At 36.9% G+C, this 26,070-nt stretch overlaps 2 protein-coding genes across 3 annotated transcripts in view; one reads left to right on the forward strand and one right to left on the reverse strand.

The window, feature by feature from the left end:
• cntnap2b (contactin associated protein 2b) overlaps positions 1-26,070 on the reverse strand; it is a 103,346-nt gene that overhangs the window by 10,356 nt on the left and 66,920 nt on the right. The window contains exons 13-21 of one of the 2 annotated variants that reach the window (XR_015477855.1): positions 22,765-22,883; positions 22,598-22,688; positions 20,368-20,524; positions 18,424-18,551; positions 8,391-8,561; positions 6,375-6,593; positions 2,455-2,691; positions 1,556-2,027; positions 1,045-1,418 (exon numbers count right to left, since the gene is read on the reverse strand). Coding sequence is in view for 1 of the 2 variants with exons in the window: in NM_001302242.1 (NP_001289171.1) it covers positions 1,797-2,027; positions 2,455-2,691; positions 6,375-6,593; positions 8,391-8,561; positions 18,424-18,551; positions 20,368-20,524; positions 22,598-22,688; positions 22,765-22,883 (1,353 nt within the window). In the remaining variant the exon portion in view is untranslated. 2 annotated transcript variants of the gene reach the window in all.
• LOC147846517 (uncharacterized) lies at positions 10,526-18,380 on the forward strand. Its single transcript, XM_087241406.1, has 2 exons — positions 10,526-10,672; positions 10,775-18,380. Exon 2 carries the CDS (start codon positions 11,471-11,473, stop codon positions 17,717-17,719), a length of 6,249 nt encoding a protein of 2,082 aa, XP_087097532.1. The 5' UTR covers positions 10,526-10,672; positions 10,775-11,470; the 3' UTR covers positions 17,720-18,380.

Below are 26,070 nucleotides of genomic sequence, written 5' to 3' on the forward strand. Positions count from 1 at the left end.
CAAACAAGATAACAAGGTGGGTGGGACAAGACAATAGACGGGAGAGCGCATGACACAGAGAGACAATACAAGCCATGCGCTCACATAACACAACACTGAAGCACACGACAAAAGCACAAGACCACAATGTAAACACCGAGCCACGTGCTTCGGCAAAAGACACAAGACACGAGCACACGATGAATGAAAACCGTGCGCTCACACACGCAGCGTGCATGCTTCATCCCAGCGCCGACCAAAACCGAAACCAACAAGACTGAGACGCTGGGAATGAAACACCACGCTGCTGACAGACGAAAACACAAACACAAGTACAAGAGCGCACGCGTCTGAGGGACGCAGAGCGCGCTAGCGGCTGCGTCAAGCAGGAGCGCGCACACTCTGCGTACACCCACGACGGCGCGCGCGCACACAGAGACGGAAACAGGACCAGACATGGGTAGTGTCCGAGCTCTACCACCAAAACAAGAATTTACAAGACCAGAGTGGCAGAACCCTGACAAAATAATGTTAACAAATGGATATATATATGTAGTAAATATAACATTTATATATTATTGTTTTATATGTCTATGTACAGTTTCTATTTATTTTTTAGGTTATATACAAAAAAAAAAATAAATAAATATTAAAAATGATAAATAATAAAATAAATATAATAAATAGTGTTTCAACTATTTTTATCTCTATTATAAAATGTTGGTGTTTTAGCTAAATTTGTAAATATTCTCTTTTAACATCTATATGACCATGTCTATTTTAGTACTTTTTAAATGTTTGATAGATTGTATAATTTTTGTATTGTTTTTCCTAGGTTGTTAAGGGACAACAGATGAAAAATAGCCATCGGGCTAACTCTGGTGCATTGGCAGAAATGCTAATTAATGTACACTGTCCCTGCCAAATAAACAAATAAATAAATAATATATATATATATATATATATATATATATATATATATATATATATATATATATATATATATATATATATATATATATAGTCATAATAATTAGCCCCCTTTTGAATTTTTGTTCTTTTTTTAATATTTCCCAAATGATGTTTAACAGAGCAAGGAAATTTTCACAGTATGTCTGATAATATTTTTTCTTCTGGAGAAAATCTTATTTGTTTTATTTCGGCTAGAATTAAAGCAGTTTTTAATTTTTAAAACACCATTTTTGGGACAAAATTATTAGCAACTTTAAGTTAATTTTTTTTTCGATTGTCTACAAAACAAACCATCATTATACAATAACTTGCCCAATTACCCTAGCTTGCCTAGTTAACCTAGTTAAACCTTTAAATGTCACTGTAAGCTGTATAAAAGTGTCTTTAAAAATATCTACTCAAATATTATTTACTGTCATAAAGATAAAAGATAAAATAAATCAGTTATTAGAGAGGAGTTATTAAAACTATTATATTTATAAATGTGTTGAAAAAAATCTTCTCTCCGTTAAACAGAAATTGGGGAAAAATTAAACAGGGGGGCTAATCATTTTTATTTCAACTGTAGTCAGATTAATTAGCAAATTAATTAACAAAACCTTACTGTTCGAACATTAGTGTTACCAATATAACTAAACAAATAAATTTTTAAATTAAACTAATTAACATTAAACTAATGAACACATGAACATACTGCAAAAACACACACACATCAAGACATAACTAAATTTCCACTTATAAAAGCATTTCAACGTCAATAAAAACAACATCATCTAAGGCTATTATTAAGAAAAATAAATGTGTCCCTCATATCCCCAAAGCTTTAAATCTGAGTTGTGTCTCACCATTGTGTCTCAGCACCACGGCCAGGTAGTCCTGTGTCTTTGAGCTGATGTAGATGAGGACAGCCGGCGTGTTGGATGTACTGAAGCTAAAGCTGAGCTCCTCGTGCGTCAGATTTCCCACAATGCCCAGCACCGCAGACTCGCCTTCCTTTAGTGCAGGAGAGGAAGTGCTGCTCTCTGACATCAGGTCAAAACGCACCAGCGTCCCACTCTCGAAATACCCTCCAACATCTGTAACAGAGACGCCAAACATCATAACAAATGCTTACTTCTGTTCTGCCACAGAGAACACAAGCAGGGAAGATTTAATTGTGTTACAATACAGGTTTCGTTCATCTAACGCCTAACTTTATAGCACATATATAGCATTATTAATAGGGTTTAAATGTGAATTTTTAGGCATTTTTCCTTTTTTATTCAGCAAGGATGAATTTAAGTGATCATAATCAACATTACAGACTACAAATAAATTTTTTTTATTATTAAATTAAATATATTTATCAGAATTAATAGTCATATTTTTCTTACTTCCTGTCTATTTGTTGCATCATAAGTGCTATATTTATATTTATTACCATAATAACTAATATAAAAGCTCCTTTACACACACACTAAGCAATAAACATTTGTTTTTTCATAATAATTTTATCATCCATACCATCATTGCAGAACGGCCCATCAAAGGCGGTCAGACTGCAGTCGCATGAGTATCCATTGTACTTTTCGATGCATTTTCCTCCATTCTGGCAGTGCATCCCATAACTGCTACAGTGGCCCGAACATCCAGGCTTCACCCCCGGCGTGACCTTTGCCCTCCCCTCGAGATCAAGGGTCACTCCATTTACCTTTAGTGATCGAATGCAGCCCAGAAATCCTCTCTGACCACCCGAAGCACCTAAAGATCAACACGGATATAAAGAGATCTAAGTCTGAAACAATAAACATTGACATTAAGGCCTTATTAGTGAACATGAACTGATAATTAAGCATGTGTTACATGATTTTTTGTTAATGTTAAATTAAGGCGAGACATTTTAGGCAAATGCACAGTATTTTCATGCTGCGGTGCTTTTTTGGTGCTTTTTTTCAGTATAATGTAAAGAAACTATCCAAAATACATGTTTAAGTTTTTATTTATCCACACTTTATCGATTTGTATATGCAGATTTTAATTACAAAACATATTGTTGGAATAAGATCAGGGGTCCGTTCTTCGTACGTGGATTACTCAGTTAGCTGGATTTGGATATTGACGATTTGACACGATCCAGGATCGTTTCGTTCTTCAAAGCTGATCCAAGAGTTGTTGTCATAGCAACAGTTCTGCTAGGTCAAACCTGATCGGGAGCAGGTTCAATTCATATAAACAGGATTAGATCGGCTTAGTTCAAGCAAAGATAATACAGAAAAAGTATGTTCTGATTTCTGATATTTTCTTACAGTAGTAGTTATATACACTTGGGAAAATGGTACATATTTTTTAACTATATATATAAAGTTATAGTCATTAATAAAATAAATAAAGTTATACATATTAATAAAACTTATGCAATCTGCACCCTCGAAATGAAAGTACAAAGGCTGCCATCTGGTGGTGCAAAGAGAAAACTTATTGATATGAATTTTTTAGCTTGCTTTAGTACAAATTGTGTATGATAATAGAAATGCACAATATGTGACTTTTTTTTTAAAGCAATAATACATTTATGCAGTCATGAACATGTTTTGATAGTTCATATGCCAGTGATTTGATGCTTCACAAAAGTTGCAGACGCCTTTACCATATCAAAATGCTTTTGTAAACAACCAGTTATTCTTTACACTGATAAAAAACGGCTACTATAATCAAGAAAATCTTTTCTAAATGTTGAACTAAATACATTAATATGCATTGAAATACATGATGAATACTCTTGACACATGAAAGTGTAAAGCCTGCAGCTCACAACAAATGTGGAAGGTTATTGCGTGTCATATTTAACAAGCCGTTTACTGCTAATTTGATGTAATTTTGCTCACATGGATAATTGAATATTAATCAGATGATGTCATTACGCTGCTGTGCCGTCAGCCAATCGTTGCATTGCTGATCATGATTTCGAGGATCGATAGATCTGTCTTTCACAACACACGCAGCGATCTCAGATCAGTTTATCCAGACATTCTAATCTGATTCGCGAACTAGTTTGAAGAACCAAATTAGCGAGAGATCAGTTACTAGGATTAAAAGATCCATGATCTGCCAAATCATCTTAGATCATTTAAGCGAGGTACGAAGAACGGACCCCAAGTCATTTTCAGGGCAACTTCAAAATAGAAAACTATAAAACATTTTTTATTACTATTAGATGAAATGAAACCCAATTAAAAACATAGTAATTTCTAATATTCACATTTATATTTATATTTATGTATGCTGCAGCAAGACAATGACCCAAAGCACACCATCAAGTCCATTTTTGAATGGCTGAAGAAAAACAAAATAAGGATTTTGGAGTGGCCTAGTCAAAGTCCTGATCTCAATCCAATTGAGATGCAGTGGCATGACCTTAAAAAGGCAGTTCATGCTTGAAAACAGTCCAATGTGGCTGAATTACAACAATTCTGCAAAGATGAGTGAGCCAAAATTCTTCCACAGGGCTGTAAGGGACTCATCGAAAACGCATTATTGCAGTTAGGGGGCAAACACTTTTTCACACAGGGCTATGTAGTTTTGTATTTTGTTTTCTCTTAATAATAAAAACCTTAATTTCAGAGCTACATGATTGTGTTATCTATGACTAATATTTAATTTAGTTTGATGATCTGAAACATTAAAGTGTGACAAACGTGCAAAAAAAAATAAATCATCAAAGGGGGAGCACTTTTTAAAAAATAGCTTTAATTAGTTTTTTTAATTAAGTTTTATTTTATTAGTAGTAATAATAAAATGTTGTTTATAGTTTTAGTTGTATTTTTACTTACTGCTAATAGCCTTAATATGTATATGTAATGCAGTACTGTGCAAAAGTTTTAAGCTAAAACTAAATCTGTTGTTTCACTGATGGTATAATGGATATATGTGACCCTTTACCACAAAACCAGTCATAAGTGTAAATGTTTTTGTAATTTAAACAAAAATTAGATATATACAGGGTGAATAAATGATCTTTCAGTTGATGGATAGGAGTTAGATTAGGTTAGAGTTTGAATTATTTTGGTTTAATTGTTTAAAAGACATGTAAAGGGCAATGTAGAGTGAGAGAGTCTGTCCTGGTTTGAGCTGCATTTCTACCAGTGTTGTTAGCAATATTGTCTGAGTTGTTGGAATTGGGAAAAGTACAGTTAGGTTTTAGTCCATAATGCCATTCCTTTTGGTAATGACTTCAGTAATAATAGTTTTCCTTTTCAGCATGATAATGATCCGCTAATTGCAGTAAAATCCTGTTTGGAGAAAGAAAACAGCTGGTGAAACACAGACCCTAATATTTTTGGCCCCGTTTACACTGCCAGTTAAATGTGACCCAATTCAGATTTTTTTGCTCATATGTAACACAGATCAGATCTGTTCTATGACCGTGTAAACAAACACACACACAAAAAGCATGAATTCTGATATTCAGAGATCGGTTTTAGACCTCCTTCATATGTTGAAATTAATCAGCTATAAATCGGATATTTGACAATGCTACTGTCATGTAAACAGGCAGGCATTTCATTTTGTACGCTATTAAACTTGTGACAATGTGGTACTTCTTTGCCAATGATGACCCTTTCCTTCCTCCTCGGCCTCCAAATCAGTTTACAGTTAGGTGAACTTGGCATATTCCGCAGAACTAAAAACAAGACAATTTCTTTCATGGTGGCTAGTGAGGCGCAGATGCTAGAACCCGCCTTTACACATGCGCGATGTTGTAAACTGTATAGCAAGTGTAAACACATGAAATGAATATGGGTCACAATTAAAAGAATGTGTAAACGGAAAATCAGATATAGGCAACAAATCAGAATTAGGCATCAAAACCTGACAGTGTAAACGTGGCCACAGAGGCTGATTGAGATCACATGGACACAAAAAGAAAGATAAGACACTCTAAATCTAAAGAAGAACTCTGGAAAGTGCTAAAAGAAGCCTGATATAATCACACAGCACATTATTTCAGAAAATGGCGGGACAGTTAGAACAAAACAGTTCAAGCTGTGTTGGGTGCAAAGGGAAGCCACATTAATCATACACTTTTGCTTGAAGAGGAATTGAGGTTTTTTTAGTACATATTTCCTGTATTTTCATATTTTCTGTTTGTTTTTAATAAAGAGACTGATTTATTATATATTGTGCTAGAGTCTTAGGCTAGCAAAACTGGTATAGTGCTTAGCACTTTTGCACAGTACAGTATACTGTATGTACAAAAATATGTATTCTAATTGAAATCTTCAGATACAAATTGATAAAGTGCATTTTTTTGGATGTTTTCTTTACATCACATTGAAAAAAGCACAAAAAACACTTCATGACATCAGAAAATCACTAGATATTCAGAAATATAATTCACTGATTAATAAAATGTTAACTGCTGAACTAAATTCCCGACTTCTTACCTACAAACAGCTGGCTGAAGAGCTGCAGGCGGGTGTGGCCCTGAGGCGGTGCTGACCGCGCCTCCCTGTACAGCTTATCCACTCGCAAAACAGCCTCCTTGATATTGCGCTCCGCCTCCACCCTGTGCCACTGGTCATCATTGAGGGGTGTAGATGAGCGTACGCTTAACTCCACCAGCCCGTTGCCCACGTCAAATGAAAACGACACCACTGATGCCGCTGAGAGTAACAGAGATGGTATTGTTAATTAAACTGATTAAAATGATTGTGTCTTCATCAAATCAATTCAATTCAATTCTAGTTTTTTTGTTTAGACCTTTCACTTTAATTATTGTTTCAATGCAGCTTTACAAAAGGTGCACATTAATGTATTACTAACAAATTAGGAAAAGTTAAGGTTATTAGTTACCATAACTCTAACTAATAAACTAGTAACTAATAGCTTTTGACAGTTAAAGTTATTATATACTAACATAGTTAACCTGCAGTTATACGGAATATAATGTCCATGTTCAATACATAAAAAATAAGACATTTTATATACAGAGAAAGCATATTAAATGCAAGTAAAATGTCTACTTTAATGTTTCAAATGACTTGAAAAAATGTAAAAAATAAATAAATAAAAAAAAAAACCTGAAATAATATTCATTTGTCATTAAAAGTAACGCATATGGTTATGCAAAAATGAATTATGAATGGAGAATAAAATATATAAAAGGATCACATTTTAAATGATCACTTGATAATAAACAAATAGTTAAAAGCTAGTGGTTTAAAGGATGGTGGATTCAAAATGAAAATTAATGAGTGTTTTGAAGGCCTGTGATCCTTTTAATGCATCACAATCTATTTATTTTTGTGAATATGATTGAGATAATTTTTTCCGTTTAACTATTATAACTTATTTGCCATTTAACTATCCAAAACGCTGCTGCCAGAATTCTGACCAAAACCAGAAAATCAGAGCACATCATACCTGAGCTCAGGTTTTTACACTGGCTCCCAGTTACATTCAGAATAAATTTTAAAGTATTATACTAGTCTATAAATCACTAAATAGCCTAGGACCTCAATTCATTACAGACATGCTCACTGAGTACAAACCCAACAGATCACTCAGATCTTTAGGATCATATAAACTAGAAATTCCAAGAGTTCAGTCAGAGCAGGGTGAATCGGCTTTCAGCTACTGCACCACCTACTGCTGGAATCAGCTTCCAGAAATGATCAGATGTGCTCCAACATTATTCAAATCAAGACTGAAAACACATCTGTTCAGCTAATTACGAACTGAGCTATAAATACAAAACATAACAGTTTATACAATAAAAATATAATACAAAACTAATAAAAATGACAAGTTAACATTAAAAATGTAAAATAAAATAGGCTAATTATTTTAGTTTACAAATTATAATAGTGCATAACCAATAATAAAATAACACTGCCATTGGTTTTTAAACTCACTGATAAATTAAGGAAGAAAAACTCAATGACGTGTAAAATGCTTTGAAGTGGGCGTATTTGTTTGATGTGAGGCGTAATTTCAACTAAAAAATGAAATGGGGCAGAGCATAGAATAGCCCCTCCCCCTTTAAAAACCAACCAATAGAGTTTTGTTTTCATGACAGCCTTGCCAGTGAGAGTGGCTGAGTTTAAGTGCATCGAATGAAAAGCAAATGAGACTTATCTTGAAGGGGGCGGGGCATGTCAGATACTAGAGAGCATTTGATTTGTCAGAAGATTTGATGTAAAACTAAAGTATGAGGTGACTTTAAAAAAAATAATTGATCCATTTAGGTGGAAGTGACAAACTGCAAACTTTAGATGTTTATATCTTCCTAATGCGAATTTAGTCACTGTTTCGTAGCACACTAGACATCCTTAAGACTAACATACTGATGCTAACATCTAAAAAACTTTATTTCGATTTCATAGGGACTTTAAAGCGCAGTTCCTCACAGTGCTTAAAAGGTAAATCCTCTCGAGGGGAAGTGATAAAAGTAAGCTTACATCTGAGTTCTAGGCGAATGAAGTCGGGGTTGCCCAGGTTCTCCAGAAAGACTCCGTGTGAAGCCGATGTCTTAAAATAAAAGGACACATCAGCACTGGTCTCAGCTTGTAAGGTTGGAAAATGAAGATAAGATGCAGGTGTGTTGAAAGAAGCAGCGTTCCAGTAGTGACCTATAAATGAAACACACAGGCAATTCAGAAGAGGTTTGTTTTGGTAACATTTAAAGCAGCAGTGTGTCATTTCTACAGCATTTAAAGGGGTCCTATTATGCTCTTTTTTTACAAGATCTAAAATAAGTTTTGATTTGCCTAGAGTGTGTATGTGAAGTTTCAACTTTGAAAACCAAACAAATAATGTTTTATAACTCTTTAAAACTGACCCTTTTAGGCTTTGATCCTAAATGTGCCAATTTGGTTACTGCCGCTGTAAATTTAAATGAGATTGTGCTCCTTTCAAAGGAGTGCGGAGCTACAAATGCCTGTGTGTCAGCATAGTGGCAGATTCAAAAACAAGACTAACATCATATGCTTAAAAGGAAGAGATCGTCACTGACACGTACAAAAGAATGTCAATCAAAGTGTTTCTGCAGACTGGTGTTATAATGTGTGATTATAAAAAAATAAAATAAATATATTTTTACCATTAGAATCTTGTTATATTCATAGACTGTTGCCACACAACTGTGTTTAAACCTATTACAAAAGTTATTTTTGCTATTATAATTAATTATATAGTTTTTATAATAGGTCTACTTTAAAGAAACATTGGAGTTACAGTGGTCGCAAAAATTACTAGCTAAAGATGGTTTTAAAGGTGCTGTCTGTAAAATTTTGACTCTTCTAAAGCTTAAAAATACCAAAATATGTTTGCAGATGTTTAAGAAACATGTTAAGTGAACATATATATCTACAAATCAGTGCTAAAGTCAGTTATTGTCCTTTGCAAATGTGCGTTCCTGGTCAGAATGTCTGTATTTGTTTTGGTGTCTGTACTGTCCTCCAATTGGTGTTGTTAATAGACAGATTAACAACACCATTGTTATCATCTTTTTTTTTTTTTTTTTTTACAATTTTCTGTCATATTTTTGTAGGGAAAGGGTCTAACAAGCAAAACTGTAAGAATTTCAATTATTACAAATTTTTTTTTAATTATTACATATGCAAATTTGTCTAACACCCCCAATCATGAAGCAGTCCAGCAGTCAAATCAAGTAAAGGTTTAGTTTGAAAAAACATTCATTATTTTCGGTTTATATATTAGGCCATTTTTAGTTTTGAATTCATTTTAAGAAAACAAATCATTTAAAATGTAGATATTGCATTAGGATAAGACATAGAAAATAGACTGAGTGGTATTAGAAGGTTTTTTTATGATTAAAAAGGTGTATTTTAGGACCGTTGGGCCCCATGGGTGGAATTGCTTAGGGTCCCCAAATCACCAAATCCTAAATACCTGTTGGCAGGTATGTATTTTTAGGCACATTTTTGAGGTAAAAATGCTGTAAAGTGAGAATGTCTTCAAAAATAATGCCATAAATATGTTATTTATAAATTAACTTGCAACAAAAAAAAATTTAATCAACATTTAGTGTAACCACCCTTTGTATTTAAAACCTCTTTTCCCAAAAGCTTTTCAGGTAGGTCTCTTGAAGACTCTTAACGTGCCTAGGAAATAAAATGATGTTTCTGACTGACACACTACAGTAAAAGATAGAAATAACTGACTTGAAACCACTTTTAGCTTAAAACAGTGTTTCTGATATATTGGAACCACCATTGCTTTAACCTATATCATTTCTAGTTGTTTATTTGATCAGACGGAGAAAGGATGTCAAACACGGATATCCTGCTTGGCTAAAGTACATTATAGTTGATACCGTTTTAAAAAGCACTTACTGTAACTGCTGTCATAAAGCAGTGGTATTTTGTTTCCACTAGATGGCGCTAGTGTACTTTAAACGTGTTTTCTTAAATAACTTGTGATTAGTTTAATATGTATAATTTTTAATTTTTGATAATTTTAAACTGCTTATTGTTGACTTATTTACCAATCTATGGCTCATTTGAGCAAAAGTTATTCATTCTGACGGTTTTGGACATTTTTTAATTTCATTCCCATCTTGCCCAGCTACAATACTACTTCCGGGTTTGGCACTCGCATGAAAGTGAAAGAGGAAAGTAACGCAAAGATTTAAGGACGTTTCTTTTGTAAGTCATAAGTGCTATAATCAAGATTTCAAAGGATGTATCCCTCCTCTCTTAGTTTACAAGCAGGCAAAGTGGTATGTGAATGTATTTTTTGTTCATTCATTATTTTAAAGTTGTATGCTTAATCCTTATGTTTGTGAATGTATCTGATGTTGTTATTGTAATCATTTATACAGTTCTACGGTGTTGATGTCGGCATCTGTGTCGATAAGTGCATTAAACATCTGTGAAAAAGGAACCTCAGCCTTCGCGTTGTGACTAAGGGCGGCATAGTAGAACACTTCACTGCATCGGTGAAGGCAAGGACCATCAGATGATACCTGCATGTGGATGTTGACCAGCAAGAGGTAAAGGATGGTGGATAGGAGAGGTTTATCTTCAAGAGGATTGCTACAGAGTGGTTGACGCAGCAGTCGGAAAAGGGCTGAAGAAAGCAAGCACATATAAGATAGTGCTTGGAAGCAGCACAAGGGTTTGTGAACTGCTGTTGAAGTTTAACTAACACTGGTATTTCCATCATCTTCATTTAAGGATAAAAGTGGACATTTTTCTATACTTGTTGGATTATTAAACTTTATGGACTAAAGGGACAAACGAATGCATCATTTATATTATTGAAAGACTGAATTAGACAGTTCTGGGTTGTCATATAGATTATAATTTTTCATTGATCATATTTTACAAGCTGTATTCATATTTTTGGTACTTCCAATACATTGGTTTAAATTTATATGGTTAAGATATAAGCCTACTTGAGATAGCTTCGCTATTAAATTTGAATTTGAAGATTTGAAGATTAGATAAAGGTTAGCTTTATTGAAAATTAGGATACACTCCTTTGAATATCATATTATAGAAAATACAGAATTGTCATGTCGGAAACAAGTGAAAAAACGGTAATGTCCACTAAAGAAGCTGTGTGTGCAGATCCAGTAGCAAAGAAAAGCGATGATGCAGAACAGACTCTACTATTACAACAGGGTGAAGTGGCTGAGCAGGATAAAGTAGCTACACAAGTACAACAACTTCAGGTCAGTGCAGATAAAACACAGACCTCAGATGTTAGAAGAAGCCAACGTGTGCGTATACTCACTGATAAGGGTAAAACGTTGCAAGAAGCTAGACTGAACAATCTAAAAGGAAGCTTTGAGCAAAAGTATAAAAGATGGAAGTATCACATTAATGGTTTGAAAAGAGCCATGAAGGATAATGATGATATGGATTTGATTTTTGAGGTTGTGAGCACCATTAATGCCCTTCAGTCTGAGGTTGACAAACTTTATGATGAAATAAGAAACATCACAAGCCCTGAGCCAGAAATTCGGAGGAAAAACGATACCTGTCTTGCCATTACTACTGCTGCAAATAAAAAGGCTCAATGTTTTCTCAATGGAGAAGCTGAGAATTCACCTTGGCCTGATTCAGATTCAGTGTTTGAAGCCACTGTGTCCAGCATAATTTCAGCAACTTCCAATATGTCAAGGTCTGTTTCTAAGTTGTTCAGCCAGACTTCCCATGATTCTTTGCAGAAAAGACAGGAAGCAGCAGCTGAAGTAGCAGCTACACAAGAAGTGCTTAAAATAATGAAGACTCAGCATCAATACGAAGAGGAAATTAAGATACTTGAGGCAGAAGATGAAAGAATAACTGCTGAAAGAGAAGCTCTAGAAAGAGAAATGGATGCTGAGAAGGCGAGAAGAAAGGCTCAATTTATCTCAGAAAGTACAACCAGAAAAATAAGGTTGGAAGAGAAGAAAAAGGAAGTGGAACGATTGGAAGAACTAAAAAGACATAATGCAGCACAAGCAAGACTACAGGTTTATGCTGAAAGCATCAATGATGATGTAAAATCGCATTCTTCTTCCCCTTTTTTACAGAAACAAGGAGATTATGTTTCTCCACCAAACCTTCATACTCCTCCCTCACAACCGTTAATGCTCACTCAAGACACTACTTCTTTTAATCAATCTTCCCAAGCTCACATAGCACAGTCCGACACATCTGCTGCTCCCAATGGAGTCTCTGACCTTGTTAAGGCTCTTGCTGAAGCAATTACAGCCAATAGAATTCCAATTCCTGAACCTGTTGTTTTCTCAGGAGACCCGTTGACGTATAATGACTGGAAACTGTCCTTTCAGACTTTAATTGATCGTAAGAACTTGCCGGCTCAAGAAAAACTTTTCTTTTTACGCAAGTATGTAAGTGGCTCAGCCAAGAAAGCTATAGAAGGGCACTTCCTGATTGGGACAGAAGCAGCCTACATAGCAGCATGGAAAGTACTGGAGGACAGGTTTGGCAATCCGTTTGTAGTGGGCAAGTTGTATCGTGACAAAATACAGTCATGGCACAAGATTGGTAATAAGGACAACAAAGACCTTCAGGAATTTGTCGATTTCCTGAGCAGCGTTGAAGCAGCAATGCCTTATCTTCAAGGTTTACAAGCTCTGAATGACTGTGTTGAAAACCAAAGGATATCTGCTAAGTTGCCAGAGTGGTTAAGTTCACGCTGGAACAGAGCAGTTACTAAGTTCCAAGATGAGTACAACAGATTTCCAGACTTCAAATTCTTTGTTGAATTTCTCAATAAGGAAGCTAGAATCGCATGCAATCCTATTACTTCACTGCAAGCAATAAAACCAGCAGAACAAGAAAGATTTAAACAGTTTGACCAACATCACCCTAAGCTTCAAAGGAATCGCAATTCAAGTGCCAAGACATTCACTATTAGTTCCAGTGAAAAAACTAGCATCTTGTGTATCTTTTGCAAGCGGTATGGCCACAGTCTTCATGAGTGTCGCAAGGTTATGGAAAGACCAATTGAAGAAAGATTAAAGTTTGTGCAAGCAGAGAAGTTGTGTTTTGGCTGCCTCAGGGCAGGTCATAACTCTAAGGGATGTACCTCTAAGAGTGTGTGTGGAAAATGTGAAGGACATCATCCAACATGCTTACATCAAGATAGAGTGAGTAAGGATTCAGCACAAACAACTAGAATCAATCAAGATCGGTTAAGGGGTAACCCAAAGTCGGCAAGCAAAACATCTGAATCACAGAGGGTACAAGAATCTGAGTCTGCGACATCAAACAGAGTAATCCAAGAAAGGAGTGGCACTTATACTTCATCCATTGTTCCAGTATATGTTTCGACAAAAACTGAACCAATGAAGGAGATTTTAGTGTACGCCCTGCTTGATACTCAAAGTGATACCACTTTCATTCTGAAGGACACTGCTGAGTTACTTGGAGCAAAGGGAGAATCAGTTAAACTCAAGATTTCTACAATAACTTCTAAAACGAAGGTTGTGTCTAGTTGCAAATTGAATGGACTGCAAGTAAGAGGAATCAATTCAAAACTGAAAATCCAACTCCCAGCAACGTATACAAGGGATTACATACCTGCAAATAGGTCCCATATACCCACCTGTGAAACAGCAAATAACTGGCCTCATTTAGAGCATCTGGCAGGTGAAATGGCTCCTGCACTTGACTGTGAAATAGGCTTGTTAATAGGCTATAACTGTCCTCAAGCCTTACTTCCTAGAGAAGTTCTCAGAGGTGATGAAGATCAGCCATTTGCTCAAAGATCGGTGTTGGGCTGGACCATAATCGGATACAATCACTGTATAGGTGACTATGAAGATGAGATTGGCACGAGCCATAGGATCATCACAAAACAAGTTTTGCCAGCTGGCAAACCTTCTCGCAAGCTTAAGTCAGAAGTCAGCTTTGTTTATAGAAACAAGGTTAAGGTGATGATGACTCCAGCAGATATCTTAAAGGTGTTTGAGTCAGACTTTGTTGAAATGTACAATGAAGATGTTTCTACATCACAAGAAGATCTACGGTTTCTTGCAAAGTTGAATGAAGGTATTAGGCAACAACAGGATGGGCATTATGAGATGCCATTGCCTTTCAAGGGTGAAAGACCAAACTTACCGAACAACAAGGTGTATGCAGAACGTCGACTCAAATCCTTGGAGAAGCGCTTGAAGAGAGATGAGCAGTATTATAAGGATTATCTAGCCTTCATGAAGGAGATAATAGCAAGAGGCGATGCTGAAAAGGTTCCAGAAAGGGAGTTAGGAAATCAGCCTGCATGGTATATCCCTCACCATGGGGTTTACAACCCACAAAAGCCAGGCAAGATTCGCGTTGTCTTTGATTGCTCTGCCAGATTTCAAAACACTTCTCTGAATGATAACTTGTTGACAGGACCTGATCTCACAAACACCCTTGTTGGAGTCTTGTCTCGCTTCCGGAAGGGGAAGATAGCCATTATGTGTGATGTGGAGCGGATGTTCCATCAGTTTTATGTTGCCCCAAAGGATCGTGACTACCTCAGGTTTTTGTGGTGGGAAGAAGGCAAAATGGCATGTCCACCGTCAGTTTTTCGTATGAAGGTCCACTTGTTTGGAGCTGCCTCCTCACCAGGATGTGCTAACTTCGGCCTTAAATTCCTCGCCTCACAAGGTAAAGGCAAGTTTAATCAAGCCACAGTGAAGTTCATACAGCGTAATTTTTACGTTGACGATGGCTTGGTGAGTGTGGACACAGAAGCAGAGGCAATCCAGCTTGTGAAAGAGGCTCGGGAGCTCTGCAATACTGGGAAGCTTCACTTGCACAAATTCATCACCAACAACAAAAGAGTGATCACTACAATCCCAAGAGAGGAATGTACTGAAGGTGCAACTGACTTCGATTTGGCACTAGGAGAACCTAAAATTGAAAGGGCACTTGGAGTACATTGGTGTGTAACTTCAGACGAGTTTCATTTCAGAGTGCTAGTAAAGGAAAACCCCTTCACAAGAAGAGGAGTGCTGTCTACAATTGCCTCCATCTTTGATCCTCTTGGATTCATTGCACCTTACATCCTGGTTGGAAAGAGAACCTTACAAAGAATGTGTAATGACAAGATAGGCTGGGATGAACCACTTCCTGATGACCTCAGGCTGCATTGGGAAGCTTGGCTTCGTGATCTGCATAACCTGTCTATGGTAAAGATACCACGTTGTTACATGCCTTCAACGTTCAAGGATGTCCAACAATATGAACTGCATCATTTCGCTGATGCCAGCGTGTCAGGTTATGGAGTATGTTCATACCTAAGGATGGTGACCAAGTCTGGAGAAGTTCATTGCTCTCTTGCTATGGGTAAGGCCAGGGTGGCACCAGCAAAGGTGACAACAATTCCAAGATTGGAGCTCACAGCTGCAGTTGTAGCCACAAGAATTGGTAATCTTCTTAAAGGAGAACTGGAATTGGATTGTGTCCGTGAATACTACTGGACTGATTCCAAGGTTGTGCTTGGTTACATCAATAATGATGCAAGGCGCTTCCATGTCTTTGTAGCCAACCGGATTCAGCAAATCAGGACCAACACAGAGCCTAGTCAGTGGAGATATGTTGCTTCGGATCAGAATCCAGCTGACCATGCCTCTCGTGGACTAGCTGTGAAGGAACTTATGGAATCAAACTGGTTTACGGGTCCAAGATTCCTATGGCAAAGAGAACTCCCTAAGGAAGATGTTAAAGTAAAGGAAGTTGACGAGGGAGATCCAGAACTCAAAAGAATACAGGTTTTTACCACCGAGGCCAAGGAAGAAATTTCTTTGTCCAAACGCCTGCAACGGTTTTCTGACTGGAAGAGGGCAGTCAAGGCCATAGCTAGACTCAGACGATGTGTCAAAGTTGTAAAAGGTTTGGTGGAAAGATCCAACAAAGCCACAACACTTGAAGAAAGACAAGATGCTGAGCAATTCATAATACATACAGTCCAAGAGGAAGTGTTCAGTGAGGAAATTAAGTCTCTAAGACAAGGAAAGGAAGTCAATTCAAAGGGGTCCAATAAGCTGTACAAGTTGAACCCTTTTATTGATGATCACAGTATCTTACGGGTGGGAGGAAGATTGACACAAGCTGAACTTCACCCTCATGTCAAGCATCCGGCCATTCTTCCCAAGGGTCATTATGTATCTCATCTTCTCATAAAACATTTTCATGAGAAAGTGCAACATCAAGGTCGATGCATAACCTTAAATGAAATTCGCTCTAATGGCATTTGGATTTTGGGATGCAGCAGCGAAGTTTCATCTCACATCTACAAATGTGTGAAGTGTAGAAAACTAAGGAAACGCAATCAGGAGCAGAAGATGGCTGACTTGCCTCCAGAAAGAATGGAAACCACCGCACCTTTTACATATAGTGGCATGGATTGCTTCGGGCCATTCTATGTTAAGGAAGGACGGAGAGAACTGAAGAGATATGGACTCCTGTTCACCTGCATGTGTTCACGAGCCATTCACCTGGAAGTGCTTGATGATCTCAGCACTGATGCTTTCATTAACGCTCTGCGTTGTTTCATTGCAATACGTGGCAATGTGAGTAAGCTGTACAGCGATCAAGGTACCAACTTTGTTGGTGCTAAGCGAGAGTTTGTGGAGTTAATGAAAGGGGTGAATGAGGAACGTGTAAAGGAGCTTGGATGTACTTTCAGCATGAATCCACCTGCCTCCAGTCATATGGGTGGTGTCTGGGAGAGACAGATACGATCTGTAAGGAGTGTATTAACATCTATCCTAGACCAGGCTGCAAATAGACTAGACACTTCTTCCTTGAGAACATTCATGTATGAGGTAATGGCAATAGTCAATAGTCGTCCATTGACTTCAGAGCACATAAATGATCCTACGGGACCAGAACCACTGACGCCTAATCACATACTGACAATGAAGCCCACTATCATTGCACCACCTCCCGGAGAGTTTGTAAGGGAAGATCTATATCTTCACAAAAGATGGAAGAGAGTTCAGTTTCTAGCGAATGAGTTTTGGACCAGGTGGAGAAAGGAATATCTGATGAGTCTGCAGCAGAGAAATAAGTGGCATAAGAGCAGGAGAAATGCTCAGAAAAATGATATTGTTCTGCTGGAAGATGACTTAGCACCTCGAAATCAGTGGAAGCTAGCCAAGGTAGTAGAAGTTGTCCCAGGAGCTGATGGTAGAGTGAGAAGGCTTAAGCTACTTGTCAGTAATGCAACACTCGATAGTAAAGGTGCACGCACAAGTAAGCCAGTTTATTTAGAAAGACCAATACACAAAACAGTATTAATTGTTGAAGCTGATTAAGGAGGTAAACAGAGGGAAATTACGTTGTGTATAACTAACATGTACAAAAGGGTCACTGAAATTTTTTTGATATGCATAACTCCTGTAATGATCCCACATAGTGTGATGGTGGGAGTGTAACTGCTGTCATAAAGCAGTGGTATTTTGTTTCCACTAGATGGCGCTAGTGTACTTTAAACGTGTTTTCTTAAATAACTTGTGATTAGTTTAATATGTATAATTTTTAATTTTTGATAATTTTAAACTGCTTATTGTTGACTTATTTACCAATCTATGGCTCATTTGAGCAAAAGTTATTCATTCTGACGGTTTTGGACATTTTTTAATTTCATTCCCATCTTGCCCAGCTACAATACTACTTCCGGGTTTGGCACTCGCATGAAAGTGAAAGAGGAAAGTAACGCAAAGATTTAAGGACGTTTCTTTTGTAAGTCATAAGTGCTATAATCAAGATTTCAAAGGATGTATCCCTCCTCTCTTAGTTTACAAGCAGGCAAAGTGGTATGTGAATGTATTTTTTGTTCATTCATTATTTTAAAGTTGTATGCTTAATCCTTATGTTTGTGAATGTATCTGATGTTGTTATTGTAATCATTTATACAGTTCTACGGTGTTGATGTCGGCATCTGTGTCGATAAGTGCATTAAACATCTGTGAAAAAGGAACCTCAGCCTTCGCGTTGTGACTAAGGGCGGCATACTTACGATCTCCTTGGCAGCGCAGCGGTCCGACGGTGAGTTTGGCTTCAGATCCAGAGCGATAAATATCCCCAACCACAACCTGACTCACAGGTAAATGATCCTTATACATCAACATACCAGCATCTTCTTTCCTGGAGAAATATACACCACGCAGAGGATGAATGATAGACCACAAGGGGGCAACATAACATTGCACAATGCAGCAGAAGAAAGAATTTATACTCTCAGAAATAAAGAAGGGATGTATATTTTAAAAAGGTACTAATATATAATAATTGGATACTAATATGTACAACTGAGTTACTAATATCTTTCTTTGAGTTTCAAATAAGGACTGTGTATTGATAAATGACAAAGATACACTTTTTTGGTGTAGCTAGCTTTTGTACCATTTTCAAAATACAAATGGTTTGTAAATACTGCAATACTTAATTTTGTAGTGAAAAATAATCATTAACAAAGTAAGCATATTTATTGTGCATATATGTTAAGAACAGTATTTGTAGCTGCATTTCTAAACTGCTAAATAATGTCTATTAGTAATGTCCGGGCATTAGCACAGTTGCAGTTGGTTCAAAATGCGGCAGCTAGACTTTTAACAGGCACCAAAAAACATGTTCATATCTCACCAATTTTAGCATCCCTTCATTGGCTTCCTTTTAATTTTAGAATTCAGTTCAAGATTTTACTTATAGTTTTTTAAAGCACTGAATGGGCATGCACCTTCTAATATATCAGAACTTATTAACTTACAGTCAACTCCTCGGTCTCTTAGGTCCTCAAATAAAATTTAACTGCAAATTCCTCGGTCACGACTTAAATTGAAAGGAGATAGAGCCTTTGCAGTCGCTGCTCCTCGTTTGTGGAACCAGCTGCCACCGGATATTACGAGTGCTTCTTCTCTCTCTATTTTTAAGTCTAGACTTAAGACACATTTTTATTCCATTGCATTCCCAGGCTTTTAATCTTTATTGTGGTTGTTGCTGTAATACTTTCATTCCTATTATTACTTTTATTGTTATTTTTACTCTTTTAGAGTGTGTGCTATGGTTTTGTTCAGCACTTTGGTCAGTGCCAAACTGAAGTAAATGTGCTTTATAAATAAACTTTACTTACTTACTTACTATTAATGTAGAGTTAATGCTAAACAAATGATGAACGAACTATTTGCTAATGCTTAATAAATGATTAGATAGTGTGTAGTTATTATAAAGTGTTACCCCATTGTTTTCTGACAGTGTATGTTAAATCTGAAATATTAGTGTACTGCATAGTGTGTATAGCATAAGTTAAAATGTACTAGTTTTAGTAGTTGTAAGTAAAAATATAAGACCCCTAACCACAAAATCAATCAGAAGAGTCCATTTTTACATTCAAGATTATTTTCTGAAATATTTATTCAAGATACAACTATTAAAAAATCTGAAAAAAAAAAACAAACTTGCCCAAATTGAGTTCTCAGCGATGTATATTCCTAAACAAAAATTGAGCATTGATATTTACAGTAGAAAATTTATAAAAATATCTTTATGGAACATTATGTGACATTCTAATGATTTTTGGTACAAAAGAAAAGGATGTCTGTGCAACATAAAACTGTGTGACTTTCAGAAATTTGAGAAGATTTAAAATTAAAGTTTGTTTATGAAATGAGGAATTGGGAATGCAGTATCTTTATACATGACAAAATATGCTTATTAGCTATTCAATGTTACTTTTTTCCCCTAACACAGTATAAAACTCTAAAAAATTGAAGAGACTATTTAAATTTTTTCTGGATTCCCAATTTATAGCTATTAGTTTGAGTAAAATATTGTTTTTGTTTTAATCTGTAAAGAAAGGATCACATTTCTTCAAAATTGTAAATTAAAATTTTATAATTTAGAGCATGTTTTGTAACTATGCATACAAAAAAAAAAGGATTTGTTATTCTGACCAAACTCTCACCATTGTCTGAGATCGGCATCACAGTTGCAGTAATATCTGGGATCGGTGCAGTTGCGTTCAATACCACAGGCACATTTCTGCACGCCCGGTCCTGAGCCGCCCCAGTAGAAGTGCTTCTCATTTCCCCTGCCGACCCAATATGTGGACGGAGGCACATCTGAAACAAACCAAAAACATCTAAAGGTCCGGTTCAAGTGGAAGTTGCTGAGACTTTTATTTCATTATGTTGACTTATTTCCAACGGAAACAGAATATTGAGTAGTGGGTGGGGCTTTCTTGTTGTGTATCATTTTCACATTGCAAAGTAACGGTAAGAGGGGCGTGGTTAAGAATATTGAGGCTGAAGCCGTTAAACTGATGTCATCAAAGAAGGATCGCACCTCCAAACGAAGAAGAACATGTTCAGATTTTAATTGAAGATTACCAAAACAAGTGGATTAACTTGCATGGATTAATAGTTCCAATACAGGCTCATTGTGGATACGTACCACCATCTACATTTCTAGAGACCACAAAATACATACTAACAGGCAGGGCCGGAGTGGGACTCCTTTTCAGCCCTGCAGTTTCAAGCCTTAGACTGGCCCACTTCAGTGCAATATCTAAATATATATACAGTGCAAAACATTTTACAGATATCCAGTCCTTTGTAACGGTGGTCACACAAAATATGAAAATAAAATATGTACACCTACATAAGTAACCCAAACAGTATTGCATGTCTTCATACAAAAAATGAAAAAAAAAACCCCAAAAAAAAACAAATTACTTAAGACAGGTTCGTAACGTAACATGCTAACCACTTTAAACCACAGTATTACTTTCTATTGATAGCTTAATCTTTTTTTTCCCCTTTTTAGATTTCTGATCAAGTTCATTCATTTATTCATTCATTTTCTTGTCGGCTTAGTCCCTTTATTAATCCGGGGTCGCCACAGCGGAATGAACCACCAACTTATCCAGCAAGTTTTTACACAGCGGATGCTCTTCCAGCCGCAACCCATCTCTGGGAAACATCCACACACACACATTCACACAAACACAATTTAGCCTACCCAATTCACCTGAACTGCATGTCTTTGGACTGTGGAGGAAACTCACATGAGGGCAGGGAGAACATGCAAACTCCACACAGAAACGCCAACTGAGCCGAGGTTCGAACCAGCGACCCAGCGACCTTCTTGCTGTGAGGCGACAGCACTACCTACTGCGCCACTGCCTCGCCCACTTCTGATCAAGTTATGTAAGATTTATTAATGTAGATAAACATCTGATTTTCATTGAGCAGGTGTAATATTCATTTATATAATTTCTTTAATTCTTATATTCACTAAAGTGCCACTGTTTGTGGTCGAATGATAGTTACATCATCATTAACCTGCAGGCTGCATTTTGTTCACGATGCTGCGAGAAAATAAATAAAAAGTGCGGAGCTGCGGAAAAATAATGAATAAAAAAAGTGAGGCTACCGTTAAATAAATAAATAAATAAATGAAAAAAGTGCCCTTGCAGCCAAAAAAATGGACCGGCCTACCAGGAATTCTCCCCGTCCTCCCGATTAGCCAATCCTGGCCTGCTCACAGGTACAAATGCATGCAGTATTTGTTTTCACAAATCCACCAGAGGCCACTGTTAGCACTTTTTGACAACCCTTAAATTTCTCCCACACATGCCGTTTGCGCATCCTCTTTTCACATAAATCCACCAGAGGGCACAACAACACACACTTCAGCTGACCAGCTTGCTGTCAACTGACTGACTGACTGAACCACACAGCCTTCTCTACACCCAACCGATATTGGTTTTAAAAGCAATCTAGAAAAAGAAAAGCCATGTGAATTTACCATATTTTCAGATTTTACCATGTTCTCAGCCTGTTACCGGCCTATGTGGCTAGCTACTGAGCAAACTGGTAACACTGAAAGTCGTCCATACAGACGTAAGCGGTCAGCAGTAGTGCGAAAAGAAAAAAAAGCCATCAGCAGCGTCATCATCATACTGCCCCATAGAGTTTTACAGATTAAATGCAGCCAGATTTACCAGTGAGTACATATTTTGCAGTCTCTATAAATGTACACGGAGGTACGCATCTACAATAAGCCTGCGCTGAATTGTTCACCTAAATAATAACAATGTAAGCTAACAAAAAAAACATTGTACATTTAGATTTCACATGAAGTTTAATGCCTCAAACTCTAAACAGTGACATTCTCTTATGAAAGAGATTTACCTGGCGACGGCACCCTGAGCAGCTGTGATTTATAGCACATGTATGAAACATGCTGCTCACAGAGCTCCGCGCTGCTGGTGACGGCGTTCACCTGAAATAAGAGCACCACGTTCAGTGTCTGACGTTCAGGAATAGCATCAGTCTAATTCACACTATAAAAGCGTCACCTGTTCAGTAGACATGCTGTAATTGAGTGTGAGCACAGTCTTGTCTTCGGGTACAGAACCTGCAGACACAGAACTCTGAGCCGGCAGGTCATTGGCTATGGTTGTCCACACTTTGTCTTCTGAAATACATAAAGATACATGTGTACAAGTAAGTGAATTTGCAGACACACACATATACATCAGTTGCGTTGTTTCAGCTTATTTTATACACTGTAAAAGTATCTGTTTATTAACAGGTTCTGGATTTTGTGATTCACAAGTGTTTTCTGTTTATTTACGGTTATGAATTACATTATAGGATGTTGATCTTTGCTCTGTCAGCTTTTGATGTTGAAAATTCAACTCTGTGAATTTTCAAAGTGACTTTTATTGACATTTTAATAGGTTGAAATAATATAATGTATAAGAAATAATATATATAGAAAAAAGTCTGTAAAATGACAGAAAATGCACTAGCAGTTTATTACAAGGTCTTTGTACGGTATTGTTGTAAAAAAAAATAAATGAGTGAAAAGAAGAGAGAACCCAGTCCAGGAGACTCGAAACAAGCAGAATTCCTTTATTGAGACGTGTTGGTTAATCTGCAGTCATACAGCGTCTTCAAGATGTCCAATGTGTCTGCAAGTTCTTTCACAAGTCTCTCACACAAGTCTCACACAAGTCTGAATTAGTCTGCATTAAGACAAAGATTTCATGGCTATATTGTGTTCTTAGGAGGAGGGGATATAGCTAAACAAAGTATGCAAATTAAGGGTTGTGGTCGGCAGGGTAAACTGCTTCTCAGGTCTAATCTCATCATGTTCTGGAGACAGAAACCGCCTGACCATTTGATCGAAAAGAGAAAACAATAGACACCCCATGCTGTGAAACTGACAATTTGCATTACTTTGGCTTAGCCTGTTGTCAGAAAGATAAAGGTTAATGTCCCTCCTAGCTGGAATGTTAATGAAATTATATAATTAAAAACCAGAGAATATAACTTTTTAGTTATACATAGATTATTGTTAATTTGAAATTAGATGATATAAATTTATATTTCCACAGTTCCCCCTTTGAGAGTTATTTAAAAACTCTCACAAAAAAAATATAAATTTGTAAGCTTTCCTAAAACCATTCAATGGCTTCTGTATGATAACAGAAGCCCCATCTTCTAGTCATGTAACTTGAAAAAAGTTACAGGCACATTTAACTTATTCTGTGTCATTTCAATATCTACATAGATGTAAGTGTAGATTTCTAAAACTGTTCACACGTTTATGACAATCAGTTGTAATGTCATAAATCCTACATGATGACACAAAAAATCATGTAGTTAAACTGCAGATCTTCTGAAAGTCCATGGCTTGTGAATAGTGTTCAGTCTTTTGTGAGGTCTGTTTCTTGTGGTTCTTCTCCAGCACAGAGTTGATCTGATGACTTCCTGTCATTCATGGATCTCCGTAGTGATGCTCTGGTTCAGAGTGTTTCTGAGAAGATGCAGTGTTTGTGTTTACCTGCACACAAGAAAACAAGGAAACAGCAGACCAGCAGTATTCATGCATAGACTTGTATGATCATAGTTCGTGTGTCTAGTTATTCAGGTGATCGTATAGTGGTTGTGTTAAGTTGGTGATCGTATAGTGTTGTGTATTTTCTGTCTCCTAATCTTAAAGTTATGACACCTATAAAACAGTGAGGTGAGGATAAATGGGGAAAAAGGGAGTCTTCACCACAGGGTGCGGCCCCTGAAGCCTGTTGCTTTCAGTTCTGCCCTGGGCTCCTCACTGGTTTGTGTGTCCTGTTCTGTCCCTGAGTGTGGTGGGCAAACTTTTGAAATGTGAGACACAAACTATCATTCAATAAATATCAGTCCTATCAGACATCATAACATTGAATGGGTAGTGATTGAAAATATGTGTTAAAACACATTCAAGGCTGTAAGTGGACTTAAGCAGAGTTCCCTAATACAAAGGAAGAAGTTTCCTTTGTGTCTTTTTACAAAGAGTCTTTCATCTTAATTGTAAATGAACTGGGACATTAAGCACTTACAGCCAAAAAATGGTTAGCATCTTTGTGGACAGCTCAATGGATTTAGTGATGAGGGGAGGGGTATGTTGAGGGCATTTAGCAAACTGTTCAGAAGTTGATTTACCCTGTTCATCTCTTTAAAGTTCTTTTTATTCTTTCTACACTCCCTCATCCAATGTCCTTTTTTACCACAGTAATGACAACAGATATTTTTCCTGAGACATTTGTGATTTGATGTCTTTTCTGTGTTGACCTTAGTGGCGGCTGCTTCAAATCTGACTCTGTCTTTGATGTAAGAGTCTCTTTCCCACAAAGCTAAACTGTTCATATTATTTCTGAGAGTGGTGGAAGACCAGGTGATATTAAGAAATGGCAAAGCTTGTCTGTATTCAGTTGCAAGGCCATCTGACCAGATGCGGACTAGGGGTCCCTTATCATCTAGCACACTGTCCGAATTATCAGCTAATCCACTGTAAGTTATGGCGGATTGACAAAATCTCTCAGTGAATTCATTCACAGATTCATCTTTCCTTTGCACACAACAAGTCACTTTTGACCAGTCAATCTTTGGGCCAACAATGTTCTTTAGAGCTTTCAAAACACCCTCTCTCAAATCATCCTTACTGGCATGTTGTAATTTAGAGGTCACAGTATGCTCAAAACTGTTGAATTCAGATTCAGTGAGGATTTGAGACATTAGCTGGGTGACTTCTGTTAATGACATGTCATAAAGACGCATCTTGCTGTTTAGTGCTCTGCTAAACTCTGAAAAATTTGTGCGTGCTGATGGTAAGCTTTGAGATAATCTGTCTATTTCTCTAGGTCCTAGTGTTCTTGAAACTGTTTGAATTTGAACAACAGGAGTGTTGTTGTGTGAACTCTCAGTTCTCTTAGATCTTCTGGCACCACAAACCTCCACTGAACCTATAGGTAAATCATTTGCTGACTGGATGGGAATGTCTGTTTCAGAGACAATTTGTAAGTCAGGATGTTTATTATCAGGCTGACTAACCTCCTCAATGTCAGTTTTTGATTTCTTGAGGTTCAGTTGTTTTGTTAATGAGGTTATCTTAGCATGAAGCTCTTGGATCTGTTTTTCAAATTCTGATTTAGCTTGAGCTTGTTGTTTAGCTCGAGATAAATTGAATTCTCTGTAGCAGCAGATAATGCCTTTTACATTGTTTTTGCGAATGCATGCATCAAGCACTTTCTTGCATTCATCTAATGTCCAAACATCATCTGGGTCAATGCTAAATTTCTTTGTCAAATTTAGTCTGACTGACTCTGTTATTGAGTCCA

Source organism: Danio rerio, chromosome 2, assembly GCF_052040795.2.
Source record: "Danio rerio strain M-AB ecotype USA chromosome 2, GRCz13ab, whole genome shotgun sequence".
NCBI lineage: Eukaryota > Metazoa > Chordata > Actinopteri > Cypriniformes > Danionidae > Danio > Danio rerio.

Excerpts from the sequence above, each read along its gene's own strand:
- LOC147846517 (XM_087241406.1), top strand. The coding sequence starts at position 11,471 with ATGTCGGAAACAAGTGAAAAAACGGTAATGTCCACTAAAGAAGCTGTG.